The sequence below is a fragment of the Eschscholzia californica genome, unplaced genomic scaffold, assembly GCF_041429995.1.
Source record: "Eschscholzia californica isolate CP2 unplaced genomic scaffold, dmEscCali1.0.p SCAF_1, whole genome shotgun sequence".
NCBI classification, from domain to species: Eukaryota; Viridiplantae; Streptophyta; class Magnoliopsida; order Ranunculales; family Papaveraceae; genus Eschscholzia; species Eschscholzia californica.
In genome coordinates this window covers 14,361,539-14,376,073 of record NW_028238198.1, presented here as the reverse complement: position 1 = coordinate 14,376,073, position 14,535 = coordinate 14,361,539, and the positions used below count along the sequence as shown (strand labels likewise).

General features: G+C 35.7%; 1 protein-coding gene across 1 annotated transcript; it reads right to left on the bottom strand.

Annotated features, from left to right (window-relative positions):
- Nucleotides 1–10,311: 10,311 nt before the first annotated feature.
- LOC147564383 (uncharacterized) lies at nucleotides 10,312–13,698 on the bottom strand. The gene is made up of 4 exons (XM_086673083.1): nucleotides 13,039–13,698; nucleotides 12,108–12,821; nucleotides 11,906–11,971; nucleotides 10,312–10,617 (listed from the first exon to the last, which is right to left on the bottom strand). The coding sequence occupies exons 1-4, from the start codon at nucleotides 13,696–13,698 to the stop codon at nucleotides 10,312–10,314; spliced, it is 1,746 nt and encodes a 581-aa protein (XP_086529209.1).
- Between the last annotated feature and the right edge of the window lie 837 nt (nucleotides 13,699–14,535).

The following is a 14,535-nucleotide window of genomic DNA, read 5'->3' as shown; positions in this document are numbered from 1 at the left end:
AATGAGGAAAGATTTACCAACATAAGGATTTAAGGTTCGTCGTCCCATTTGTGCATAAAAGTAGATATAATAGCAAGAACAGTAATGTTCAGAACTTCATAAGATTTATTGTTAGCTCAACTATCAATTTAGAACTTAAGATACATATATTTCATACCATATGATGATGTTGATATGTCATTCCAAAGTATTTCGTTTGTGAATGGAGGTGCAAAATGACACTAGAAGTACTGCAAAATTTTTTTAAAAAGTTTTTACCCTCTGAAAAATATTTTTATTTTAGTCTGAAAAGGGGGTGAGTAAACAAAATTAAGAATAGAGTTAATGAGTCAACACATAAGTAATGGAGATCAAGAAAATATGGATACTGACTGACCATATTCCTCATAGTTATCATTGAAATAGCCATTTTTGTTTCTTAGATACTCAGTGATGTTTTTTCTTTTTCTCTAATATCTCAAAATGTTGAGATCTTTTTTCGTTTTCTCCAATATCTCAAAATGTTGTTTTAAATTCAGTAGTATTTCCATTTTTTCGTTCATCTACATTAGAATGACTTTTTCAAAAGAAAAATTAGAAGATAATAGTGTTAACACCGAGTCTAAAAAGACTCAAGACTTCCATCATATATTAAAGGGTGGGGATTCATGAATATAATGGCTCCTTGCATCAATTGTGTTCATATTAGTTAAGCATGATGAATGTAATGGTTCTGTACATCAATTTCTTGACAAGAATATTTTAGAAAACTGTATGCAAATAATATGGTTCTACTTCTACAATTGTATGGAAACAGTAAAATTTGATTGTCACATAAAAAACAAACTCAGTAAAGAATCCATCTAGGTCTGAGTTTTACGGGTACACTTGTTAAATTGTAACATGAATATGCGAAGTGGTTCTTCTACGTGACGTAAGTAGAGATGAAATTAGATGCAAGACTACGAGAAGCTAGTTTTCCATCTAATAAATTTTTTTTCTGTTAGTAACAATTTATGTGTTTATTTATTTGAAAGTGAGGTTGTGCATTTTGTCAAATACAAGGGTATAAAATTTTATAAAGAATTATAACATCTTATTTCTTCCACATCTCTGACCACTAAATCTGACCACCAACTTCGGCCACCACCTCCGACCACCACGACTATTTTTCTCTTATTTTTTTGCTCCTTTCTCTCAGACACAGTTCTGGCACCAGAAACGAACAAAAAAGAAAACAGTAACTCATATTTTGCTTCAGGTAGATATAAAGACTCTGCAACCAGAAATTAACAAAAAAGAACACTACTTCGTATTTTGCTTCAAGTATATATAAGACAGACAGTTTAGTCCGTGAACATGTTCGAAAATGACCCTTTCATTTATTCATTGTCCTGCACTGCCGCTTATCTGAACTACATTATTAGAGTGACTGATTGTTGTCAGACTCCCATTTTGACCTTTTTGGGATGTTTTTTTTAAAATAAATAGAATTTGGTCTATTGATCTAATGATATATTGTGTCTGTTATGATTGTGATGTAGAGGAATTGGCCGAGAAATACATGGATGAGATCGAAGCGGCCAAATACAAGGGTGACAGACTAAAACGGCCAAAATCGAAGCTACGGGTGTCGGAATTGGACGAAATTTTGAGGGATGGTCCGAAATAGCGTTCCGGTCATTCGTTGTAGCTTCGCCACAACGGACCCACTTTGAGGGGCAAATTCCATCGTTTAGGGCCTCAAAACGGACTTTTACTAGTTTTTTTTTCTATTTTTGGTAATTATTTTCAGTTTAGGATTACTACTATTCTAGTATTTTATTTTTAGGACTTTCTATTGGAGTTTGACCAAGATTAGGAAACCCTAAGTCTATATAATGAGGGCTTAGAAGTTGTTTCAGTCATTCATTCAATCAATAAAATTCAGTATTTTAGTATTCTTGTTATCAATTTCGGTTCAATAGTCTTTAGACGGAGTTCTAAGGCTTTTTATCAGTTTTTCCGCTGCGTCAGTTTGCTTGCTCAACTGTGATATTGCTGGTTATGCAGTTTATCATGGAATAACAGGAAGCGTTTTGCCACAGAAATGTGTTCAGTAAAACAACTTCCAACTTGTGGGCATGTACTGCTGCATTCATGTTCATAGTAGGAAAATAGGTAGGTTATTCACTTTGAAATATTCAATGCAAACTTTGGCATGATTAAAATTCCCTTATTTTAGGGTTTCGAACTCCATGTTTGACACAGGGAGTATGAGAGAGCGAGAGAGTGAGATAGACAGCGAGAGAGAAGCATATGATGGTGAACGGTCGGAAGTGGTGGCCGTAGTTGGTGATCGAAAGAGGAGACACGAGAGATAAAAATAAAAGTAGCCCCTTGCCGGAATAGACAAAAATTGTTAAAATTAAATTGGTCAATTTTTAATTATTACAGTCTTTCTACTCTTTACGTTTCAACAGGCTGGCCAAGATTTTTGTAGAACACACAACTCCACGAAGTTATTCCTCTGCTATTCTTCTTGTTTCATTATTTTGGCTTGGCTGGTGAGTTAACATGAAACAAAGTAAGAATTTGTCTTTCATTAACTTTTATCAATCTCTCATTACAATAATTGTTCTTTATATATTACAAAGATTGAAGCTAGAGAAAGAAAGAGAAAAACGATAGAGAGATAAAATCAGTTAGAGAGTTTGTTAGTTGTTAATCTGAGTTTAACAACTAACTAACTTCTAATTACCACACAAGTGACCAGCACATGTATGTGAGGTGCCTATAGACATCAGCAGAGTAAGGTACTCCAGTTAATGTATATAATAGATGACTAGAAATATGGATATGGTTAAGTTCCTCCTCCGTTTGACAACTAGAAACATAGATATACAGACATGTATCCGGTTGAAATAATCTATTATAGCTTTGAAATCCAACCATTTTTGGCTACCTATATTTCTCAGAATTATCATTGAAATATTCATTTTTGTATCTTTGATACTCAACATTCTTTTTTCGTTTTCCCCAATATCTCAAAATGTTGTTTTAAATTCAATAGTATTTCCAATTTTTCCTAGATCTACATTGAAGCAGTTTTTCAAAAGAAAAATGAGAAGACAATATTGTTAGTACTGAGTGTAAGAAGACTTCAGCCTTCCATTATATATTAACTTTGACTTCCATCATATATTAAAGGGTGGGGGTTCATGAATATAGTGGCTCCGTGCATCAATTATGTTCATATTCGTTTTATTTTAAGCATGAGAAATGTATGGTTCTATACATCAATTTTTTTAATAACAATATTTTAGAAAACTCTATGCAAATAATTCAGTTCTACTTCTACAATTATATAGAAACAATAAAATGTGACTGTCACATGAAAAACACACTGTTAAAGAATTTTACACAGAAAGGAAGACTAGAGTGCCTCCAATAGGTGACTCAATCTCAAACATATAGAGTGTCACACAGAATTTTTTTGAGTTTTGTAGTTTCATCTCTAGCGACTCTATTTGAACCTAGGTTCACATTGGGATGTGCCAACTTGATTTGGGTTAGTGTCGATAGTGTATATTCGTTCCAATATCATATCAAGTCATTCTACATTGGACTGAACGTCTGAACCTTAAATATTAGTTCTTACAATGGAACTAAATAACCACTTGACAAATATAACATAACCTTGTTCTTTTCTAATATATTTGAAATCATAATATAAGTACACTCAAAACATTTGGAAAATCAAAATCAATGCCAATCTTGAAGAACATAAATAGAGAACCCAGATTCAAGAAGAAGAAGAAATCTCAGTTTTTTGATAAGATTATACCTTATTATCTTTCGATATTCAATATTAATCTTGTTGCCCTCGTGTTGCTAATAACGTGGCCCATGATCTGGCTTCAAATTTTTTCCATCAACCACTTTAATTTGTCATAGTTTGTGTTGTTCATGTACTGTTTGCATTTTCGTTTTCTTTTTTGGAACGAATTGTAACTTATTTGTTTTTAGTGTTATTTCTGTTGGACTAATTAGTTTAATTGTCCTTCTCGAATACACAATTCGATAATGATTCCGTTCGACAAGTTATGTTACGAAATTAATAACAATATAAAGTATAAGTTTTATGACCGAGTCGAGTATTGGATACTCTCTCCTTAAGACGTTATTCGTCCCGCAATGGTGCTAAGCCGGGTTGTATATACGAATCGTCTCCCAGGATAAAACAGTCTTACCTTCTTGAAGCGCAGCACTTCGTTCTTCAAGAAACTTCGAACCAAATACGTAGAGAACTCTCTTAACTTCTTTGACTTCTAATGCAAACTCTTAACTTAAAAAACTAATTGATTTTTCTATATTTAAAATGAAATCTGATTATGTATATATAGAGATGATTGTGACTATATGGAGAGACATCTATATGGAAAGACATGATCCTAGGGATGTGTCTCTTTTAATTTTAATTCAACCAAGGCAATGGTTGAACCAAGGCAATGGTTCAAATTGCCAACAATCCCCCACATGAATTAAAATTTATTCTATATGAAGACTATGCAAACTGACAATGCATACAGACTAAGAGAGTTCAAATGGAAGTTGTTGCATCAGGAGAGGTGGCTTTTGGCTTTGAACCTTCCTTAGTGTATGACTACCGGACCTACTAATTGATTAGTGAACATGATGTCTTGAACTATTCAATTTTCGCAGTAAGTCGATACAATAGCCAACACACAACTTCTTCCGTACATATTTGATTCTTTGGTTGTGTCCTTTTCGGCCCTGGACAGCTCCTGGATTCATGAGTGCTTTAGAGAATTCCGCCTTAAGACATTCTCATAGAACCGGCATCAGTTCTACACTCACATAGGTGATGTCCTATGAAGAGTACCCTGACGTACCCCACTTGTTTACACAAGAATATAGGCATCATTAAAAGCATCGCTTATCCTATCACCTGACAGGCAACACTGATACTTAGGAATGGGTAAGAGAATGACTCTTTCAGTGTTACTGGCGAGTATTTCACATTTATGTTGTCCCTTTTGAACCTAGATCTTGGGATCTCCAGTCAACTAGGTTGGGTTTCTATTGCGATCTACTCATTTACTTTAGGCTTTAAGCCCATTCCCCTTGATAGTTTGTATATTTGCTCTTTCGATAACCCCTTTGTAAACGGATCCGCTAGGTTATCCTTTGATTTTATATAGTCAATTGTTATAATTCCACTAGAGAGCAAATGTTTAACGGTATTGTGTCTTCGACGTATGTGTCGAGATTTTCCGTTATACATTTTATTATGTGCCTTGCCAATTGCCGATTTACTATCGCAATGTATTTTAATAGCAGACACCGGTTTTGGCCAAATTGGAATATCCTCTAGAAAATTACGAAGCCATTCAGCTTCTTCTCCAGCTTTGTCTAAAGCAATAAACTCTGACTCCATGGTTGATCTTGCTATGCAAGTTTGTTTTGAGGACTTCCATGAAACTGATGCACCACCAATAGTAAAAACATAACCGCTTGTGGATTTAGAATCGTTTGTATCTGAAATCCAATTTGCATCAGTATACCCTTCAAGAACTGCAGGGTATTTGGTAAAATGTAACCCATACTCCTTAGTATATCTTAAATATCTAAGAACTCTTATCAGAGCACTCCAATGACTTGTATTTGGATTGCTCGTAAACCTACTCAATTTACTTACTGAGTATGCAATATCAGGTCGTGTACAATTCATCAGATACATCAAACTACCAATTATCCGAGAATATTCTAATTGGTTAGTACTATGACCCGTATTCTTAGTTAGATGTAGACTAAGGTCTACTGGAGTTTTTACAACTTGATTATCATTTTTGTTGAATTTCTCTAAAATTTTCTCAATATAATGTGATTGAGATAAAACTATTCCATTAGAAGTTCGACATATCTTGATTCCAAGAATTAAGTCTGCTTGACCTAAATCTTTCATATCAAATACTTTTGATAGCATTTTCTTCGTAGATTTAATCATATCTAAATTGCTACCCATTATTAACATGTCGTCTACATACAAACATAGAATTATAATTCCGTTGGTAGTAGATTTAGTGTAGACACATTTATCACACTCGTTAATACTAAAACCATTTGACAGCATGACCTTGTCGAATTTTTCGTGCCACTGTTTTGGTGCTTGTTTTAGCCCATACAATGACCTTACTAATTTACAAACTTTCTTTTCTTGACCAGATACTATAAACCCTTCTGGTTGTTCCATATAAATTTCTTCTTCTAATTCGCCATTCAAGAAAGCTGTTTTAACATCCATTTGATGTATCTCTAAATTATATAGGGCTGCTATAGCAATTAGCACCCGAATTGATGTTATTCTCGTAACAGGAGAATATGTATCAAAATAGTCTAATCCTTCTTTTTGTTTAAATCCTTTTGCGACAAGTCTTGCTTTGTACTTGTCTATAGAACCATCCGTTTTTAATTTTCTCTTGAAAATCCATTTATAACCCAATGGTTTACACCCCGGTGGAAGATCTACTAACTCCCATGTATGGTTCTGAAGGATAGACTCAATTTCGTTATTTACGGCCTCTTTCCAAAATTGAGATTCAGGAGAAGACATTGCTTCTTTGTATGTTTGCGGTTCTTGTTCTAACAAATATGTGAGGAAATCAGGACCGTATGTTTTGGCAATTTTTTGTCGCTTGCCTCTTCGGAGTTCCTCTTTATTTTCTCCTGCTTGTGGTTCTTGAACCACATTTTCTTTATCATTTTGGTTTGTATTTTCATTGTTACTAATATTCTCAAATTTCCTCTTTTGAGAACTTTTCTCATCGTCTAATTTACATGGAAATATGTCCTCAAAAAATGTAGCATTTCTTGATTCGATTACCGTATTGACATGTAAGTCTTGAATTTCAGATTTATGTATGAGAAATCTGTATGCACTACTATTATGTGCATATCCTATGAAAATACAATCGATAGTTTTTGGTCCAATTTTGACTTTCTTTGGTGTAGGAATCGCTACTTTTGCTAAACACCCCCACACTTTGAGGTATTTATAAGAAGGCTTTTTTCCTTTCCATAACTCATAAGGAGTTTTATCCTTTTTCTTATGAGGCAATTTGTTCAAAATATAGTTTGCTGAAAGCAAAGCTTCCCCCCACAAATTTTGAGGTAATCCGGAACTTATAAGTAATGCATTCATCATTTCTTTTAAAGTTCGGTTTTTCCTTTCAGCGACTCCATTTTGCTGAGGCGAATAAGGAGCCGTTGTTTGATGGATAATACCACTTTCAGCACAAATATCAGCAAATGACGATTCATATTCACCACCTCTATCACTTCGTAAAGTTTTGATCTTTTTATCGAGTTGATTCTCAACTTCACTCTTATATATTTTAAATTTTTCCACGGCTTCATCTTTACTTCTTAATAAGTAAACATGACAATATCTGGTACTATCATCTATAAATGTGATGAAGTATTTTTTCCCGCCTCTTGTTTGAACCGTTTTTAAGTCACATATATCACTATGTATCAGTTCTAACGGCTCCGTGTCTCTTTCAACTGAATGGAAAGACGACTTATTCATTTTTGATTCGACACAAACTTCACATTTATGAGTGGGATTTAAATCAAATTTAGGTATAAGGTCCATGTTAATTAATCTTCTTAAAGAATCGTAATTAACATGTCCTAACCTCTCATGCCACTTAATACAAGAATCAATAATATAAGCAGAATTATTAATTTTATTGATCTTAGGAATAACAGTCATTACATTCATCTTGAATAGACCTTCACTTAAATACCCCTTTCCCACATACATCCCATTCTTAGTAAGAATAAAATTATCAGATTCAAATACAAGTTTAAAACCATTCTTACTTAATAAAGAACCAGAAACTAAATTCTTTCGGATGTCGGGTACATGAAGCACATTTTTCAGAGTTACTTCCTTTCCAGATGTGAATTTAAGTATGACTGTCCCGGTGCCTTCAACTTTGGATGTTGCCGAATTTCCCATAAATAAAGGTTCAGCGTTTTCTACCTTTTTGTAAGATGAGAATACTCCTTTATCTGAACAAATATGACGAGTAGCACCAGTGTCTACCCACCATTCTCTTGGATTATTTACCAAGTTGACTTCAGAAATAACGGCACATAAATTAATCTCTTTGACACCATCAGACAAGTTATCTATCACTTTGTCTTCCATCTTTCTTTTCTTGAAAGTTTTCTTCCAAGTTTTGGAGCGACAATCTTTGGCAAGATGTCCTTTCTTGTTGCAGTTGTAACAAGTACCTTTGAACTTCTTAGAGTTCCCATGATATTTTTCTTTACCGGAAAATTTTCTTTTCTTTTTCAGCCCCCCTTCAACCACATTCACTTTTGAGATTTCAGAAGGCTTCTCATTCTTTTTCTCGGCAAGACGACTATCTTCTTCAACTCTCAATTTTAAAATCAAGTCCTCCAAGTCCATTTCCTTGCGTTTATGCTTAAGGTAATTTTTAAAATCTTTCCAAGATGGTGGCAATTTTTCAATGATTGCTCCCACTTGAAATGATTCACTAATAACCAATTTTTCTGCCTTTAATTCTTGTAAAATTAATTGGAATTCTTGAACTTGGCTAATGACAGTTTTAAGGTCTGTCATCTTGAAATCCAAGAACCTTCCTATGATGAATTTTTTCACTCCGGCAGTTTCAGACTTATACTTATTCTCTAATGATTCCCATAATTCTTTTGCCGTTTTAATCGGACTATAAACGTTGTATAAGGAATTATCGAGACCATTGAGAATGTAATTTTTGCAAAGGAAATCAGAATGTTTCCAAGCGTCTACTGCAGCCACATTCTCAAAATCCGACCCATCTTCTTTGAGTGAGGGTGCTTCTTCGTACAAGAGCCTAGCAAGGTTGAGAGTGGTCAAATAGAATAACATCTTTTGTTGCCATCTCTTAAAATCAACTCCAGTAAACTTCTCAGGTTTTTCTCCGTGAGAAACATGAGTTGGAGGGACAGGAACATAGTTTCCAGTATTGCTTGCCATTTGTCTGTTGAATACACAATTCATAGACTAATAAGCATATGGTAATAAATTGTATACCTTTCTTGATTGTATATCGTTTTGATGATAAATAATAGATTCAAAACAGAAGGCAGTCACAAACATTAGCAGAAACCAAATCAATGTAATACGTATACCAAGGACAATACTTAGATGATTCGAAAACCAACAAGATGTTTTATGTTCCAGGATAGATTATGAGTTTAACATAAGCAAGATAATGTTTCTATTCAATCTATCCTATATAATTTAATATAGGAATATAACTTAATCTAACAATTCACAATAGATTATAGCCACAAGATTAAGAAGATTTAAAACCTTTATTCAAGTTTCCAGAAGGTCAGTTAGTCATGCTTTCTGTTATCCCAGTCTTATAAGAGTCAAACATATATTAGTTCCAACAAAGACAAATAGAATAAGAGAATCAAATTAACCAGACCGTCACAACTCAGAGATATCTATATTAAAACTGGCCACTCTATTCTCTAAAGTATCATAAATCTTCCAATGGCCAACAAATTTCTACTGCCTGATAAATAAATAAACTAACCCAGACACATTAATTCTCATGCAAAGAAGGTGCATAATTAATTCCAATGCAAAGGCAAAAATGGACAGAGTGTTTATAAAGGTTTGCTCTCGTTTTAACAGAGACCCACAAAGAGAGATAATTGATAAGGTCTGACTCTGTTATTGAACACTAACTAAAAGAAAACAAGAACTTGGATTAAATAAACTACTTGACGAGCGAAATCCGACACACAGAATAACGTCTTAAGATTGTTGGACTAATTAGTTTAATTGTCCTTCTCGAATACACAATTCGATAATGATTCCGTTCGACAAGTTATGTTACGAAATTAATAACAATATAAAGTATAAGTTTTATGACCGAGTCGAGTATTGGATACTCTCTCCTTAAGACGTTATTCGTCCCGCAATGGTGCTAAGCCGGGTTGTATATACGAATCGTCTCCCAGGATAAAACAGTCTTACCTTCTTGAAGCGCAGCACTTCGTTCTTCAAGAAACTTCGAACCAAATACGTAGAGAACTCTCTTAACTTCTTTGACTTCTAATGCAAACTCTTAACTTAAAAAACTAATTGATTTTTCTATATTTAAAATGAAATCTGATTATGTATATATAGAGATGATTGTGACTATATGGAGAGACATCTATATGGAAAGACATGATCCTAGGGATGTGTCTCTTTTAATTTTAATTCAACCAAGGCAATGGTTGAACCAAGGCAATGGTTCAAATTGCCAACAATTTCTCCTCAAACAAAAAGAATATGCGAAGTGGTTCTTCTTTGTGACGTAACTCGTAAGTAGAGATGAAATTAGATGCAGGACCAGGAGAAGCTAGTTCGTTGGGAACGAGGATTTGGGTTTTACCAGCAGCGATTCTCTTCCCAGCAACATTGCCGTAAAATAGACCAGAAATGGCAGGAACAAAGACATCACTTTCGAAGCAGATATAGAAATCCAACGCTTTCTGAAGTTCAGCACTTCCTTCAGGTTTTAGAAACTTGTTCTTCTTTTCTGCTGGCATTATACTATGCTGCAATATTTCGAAAAAGCAAAAAGACGTTACAAAATCCAAAAGGGTTTATTAGTATAACATAATTTTATTTTTTAAATCTATATAACCTAGAAACTAATACGAGTATCAGTATCTGACATCAGTACGAGGTCACTACCAGTGTCAAAGAAGTGACAAAGTGGTATCGAAGCCGAGGAAAGCTCTTCGCTTAGGGTGGGGGATTGTGGTAGTCCACATCTCTCGCGAGATTGTCCAAAGACTTGAATATAGGTGTGCGCTCAAGCTTAGTAAGTACCGAAACTTTTTGGGTGGACTTGTAGTGCCTTCACCAAGAACAAAATCCCGTGCCCGTCGACTTGATATGGGGTGGCAAAAACGGAGACAACATCGATAACGGCTAAGGCTTGAGACGTCATAAGTGGTATCAGAGTCGAAGACGGCTCAAATTGTACGATTCAAAGCCTCAAACTGACCATCAGGTTCCCAAACCCGAGCTTTGACTTTAAATGAAGCTTCAAACCAAACCCAATACAATTACACTAACAGGAAGGGTTAATTTCATATTGGCCTCTAATTTGTGATCAAGTGGTCGTTTTGCCTCCTGTAAATATACGAAAGTTCCATTTTTTTTTTTTGTTGAAACTAGCTTTTCATTAATTAATAAAAACGTTATTACAATATTTATCAACTAAAATACAAGGAACATTTTTCCTCTTTTTTACTTCTATTCTTCTTTCTAGCCCATTTAGCTAACTTGTCTGCTTGCAGATTGAGTTCTCTCCTAGTATATTTGAATTGAACCACCTCGAAGTTCCTTCTGATTTCACGACTTTTCCGGATGTGGATCAGAGATCGCCATTGGACTGAATGCTTTTTATTGTTGATGTGCTTGATCAGATTGATGTTGTCGCTTTCAATGATAATGGACTTGAGATTTTGTTCTTTCGCCCATTCCAATCCGAATAATATAGCCATTGCTTCACTTTCTTCACTGTTTCTCGTCCTCGATGTTTTCACTTGAGCTTCGATGAATTTAGATTATGTATTGTGTGCAATTAAGCTGATTCCACATTGGATGTTACATTTATAAAGGATGCATCAACATTAATTTTTATGAATTGATTAGCAGGAGGTTGCCATTTTTCATTGGATTTTTGTTTGTTTTTCTCAGTGGTTTTGTTGCTTCTAGGAAAAGATGTAATCATTTTTATGATTTTATTTAGATCATTTATTTCATGCTGAAAGCAATGGTCACATCTAACTTTCCATAAAATCCAAAGGATACTCGCAAAGTGAATATCCTCACCGGTGTAACAGTGATTGGGATCGTCTTCCCAAGAGAATATCCAATCAAAGATAGAAGTAATGTTCTCTGAAATAATATTAAAATGAAACCAAACGTTCTTAGCAAGAGCACAGTGTAGAAGGGCATGTTCAATGGTTTCGATATTAATACAATTTGGACAATTCAGGTTACTATCGATGTATTTACCAATTTTTCCTCTTACCGGAAGAGCTTTAGTACAGATTTTCCAGATGAAGATTTTTATGCGCGGAACAGTGGGAAGAGACCAGATGAACTTCCAGTTTTGAGAGATAGGTTCCTGAGTGATATTGTTGGTGCTAAGGTGATAGTACATCGATTTAACAGTGAATTTGCCTGATTTGGTGAGCTTCCATTTGAGCTGATCTTTGCCTTCGCTATTCACAGGGATAGCTTTGATGAGGTTTTGAGTCGTTGCATCAAACTGGGCGTTGAGGATCTCATCATTCCAGTTGTTGTTAGTGATAAGTTGGGCGACCTTGTTCAGGCTAGAGTGATTGTTGTTATGCATAAGACTATTGATTTCTGGGATCCAATTATCCTCCCAGATATTAATGTCATTTCCAGATTGCACTGCCAAGGTGGCTAAGTCTTCAATGAGGTTGTAATGTTTTCTAATGGTCTTCCAACTCCAGGAGTGATGGGGCTTCGCTGGACCAGGTTTATCTGAGAGCGGAAAATATTTAGCTTTGAGTAGTTTAGCCCATGCAGTTTCTGGTTCAGTTTTGAGCCTCCATGTCAGTTTAGTAAGTAATGCGGTGTTGTCCAGCTCTGGCAAGTGAATTCCAAGGCCTCCGAGATTCTTCGGCAAACAAATAAGACCAGGCTTTAGTGCAAATACTCTTCGACTTACTCCACTAGAAATTCCTTTGAACGGACTTGATGCGTTTGCTGATTCCTTTAGGGATAGCAAAGCATTGCATCTGATATCGGGATACGGCTGCAACTATGGCCAAGATGACCACCGTGCGACCTGCTTGGGACAGAAATGAGTGATTCCATTTATTGAGCTTGTTCTTGATGTGATCGAGGATATCATTGAAAACTTTGGTTTTTTGGGCTCCTATAAAGAGTTGGGCCCCTAGGTACTTATCCGAAGTGGCCGCATATTTTACTTTAAGGGTGCGCATAATAAGGCGTTTAAATTTCGGATGCGAATTCTTGGAGTAGAAGATGTTTGACTTAGCATAATTGATCATTTGCCCCGAGGTATCACAGAATTCCTTGAGAATCTTCTTAAGGTTGTGGATATTGTCAATCGTGTTCTTGCCGAAGATGATACAGTCGTCAGCAAAAAGCAGATGTGAGATTTCCAAATCAGCGGTGTTAATAGGGAAACCCAAGAATCTATTACTACTATTATTATTCATCAGCTTACGGCTAAGGTCTTCCATTGCAATCGTGAAAAGGAAAGGGGAGAGAGGATCGGCTTGTCTGATACCCCTAGTAGGATAGAAAATGTTGCCCGGTCGACCATTCACAAGAACTGACATCGAGGAGGTAGAGATACAAGTATGTATCATGCTAATCCAGTGGTCGTAGTAACCCAATTTTCTCATAATGTCGGTAAGGAAATTCCATTCTATTCTATCAAACGCTTTGGACATGTTGAGCTTGAGGCCGAAATACCCTGCTGCTCCTTTCAGTTTCTTGTATGAGTGAATGATTTCTTGACCCATGATGATATTGTCAGTAATCTGTCTACCTGGGACGTAAGCCGCTTGGAAAGGAGTGATGACAAGGTTCAAGGTGTGCCTAAGTTTATCAGCTAGCATCTTGGTGATGATCTTATAGGTAGTGTTTAAGAGGCTAAGACAAACCGGGGTTTGGGGGATTGGAGTTTTGGGAATAAGACAAATGTGGGTATGGTTAATCTCAGGTGGGAAAGAGGTTGTCTTGAAGAAGTTTTGGACCAGTTCGTAGATATCAGGGCTAATCGTCTCCCAATTCGACTGAAAGAAAAAAGGGGGGTATCCATCCGGTCCCAGAGCAGCCTCCTTCTTAAGACTCTGAATCGCCTGATCAATCTCTTCTTTACTCGGGATGGCTATCAGATCTATGTTTTGCTCATGAGTAATCACCGAGTTGAAAAGGTTAAGGGTGGATGGGTCTTCTTTGGGGTTACTAGTGGTGCTAATATTAAGAAGATGGGTAGAGAATATGTCTTGGATATCTTTAATATCCCCCTTCCAATCTCCATTATTGTCTTTAATAGCTCTAATCTTGTTGGTTATGTTACGTTGAATGGCTTGGGAATGGAAGTATTTGGTGTTCTTGTCTCCTAGAGTGAGGAAGTTGTTTCTCGATTTTTCCTTCCAAAGGCTTTCTTGCTGACCGTAGAGTTCTTCAAGGTTATGATTCAGGCGGTTGTAATCCTCTTTGGTGTTGCGGTCTGGATCTGCTTGATAGTCTGGCTAATCTTGTTTTCAATGTTGCCGAAGACCTTTTTATTCCAGTTAGTGAGCTTTTTGCTGAGCTTCTTGAGGTCCATTTGGATGTTGTTAAAACATTGTTTGTTTTTAATGTAATTCCAATTATCTGCTATGAAATTGTGGCAGTCCGGGTGGGTCATCCAAGTTCGGATGAACTTGAAAGGTTTAGGGCTAAGTTGG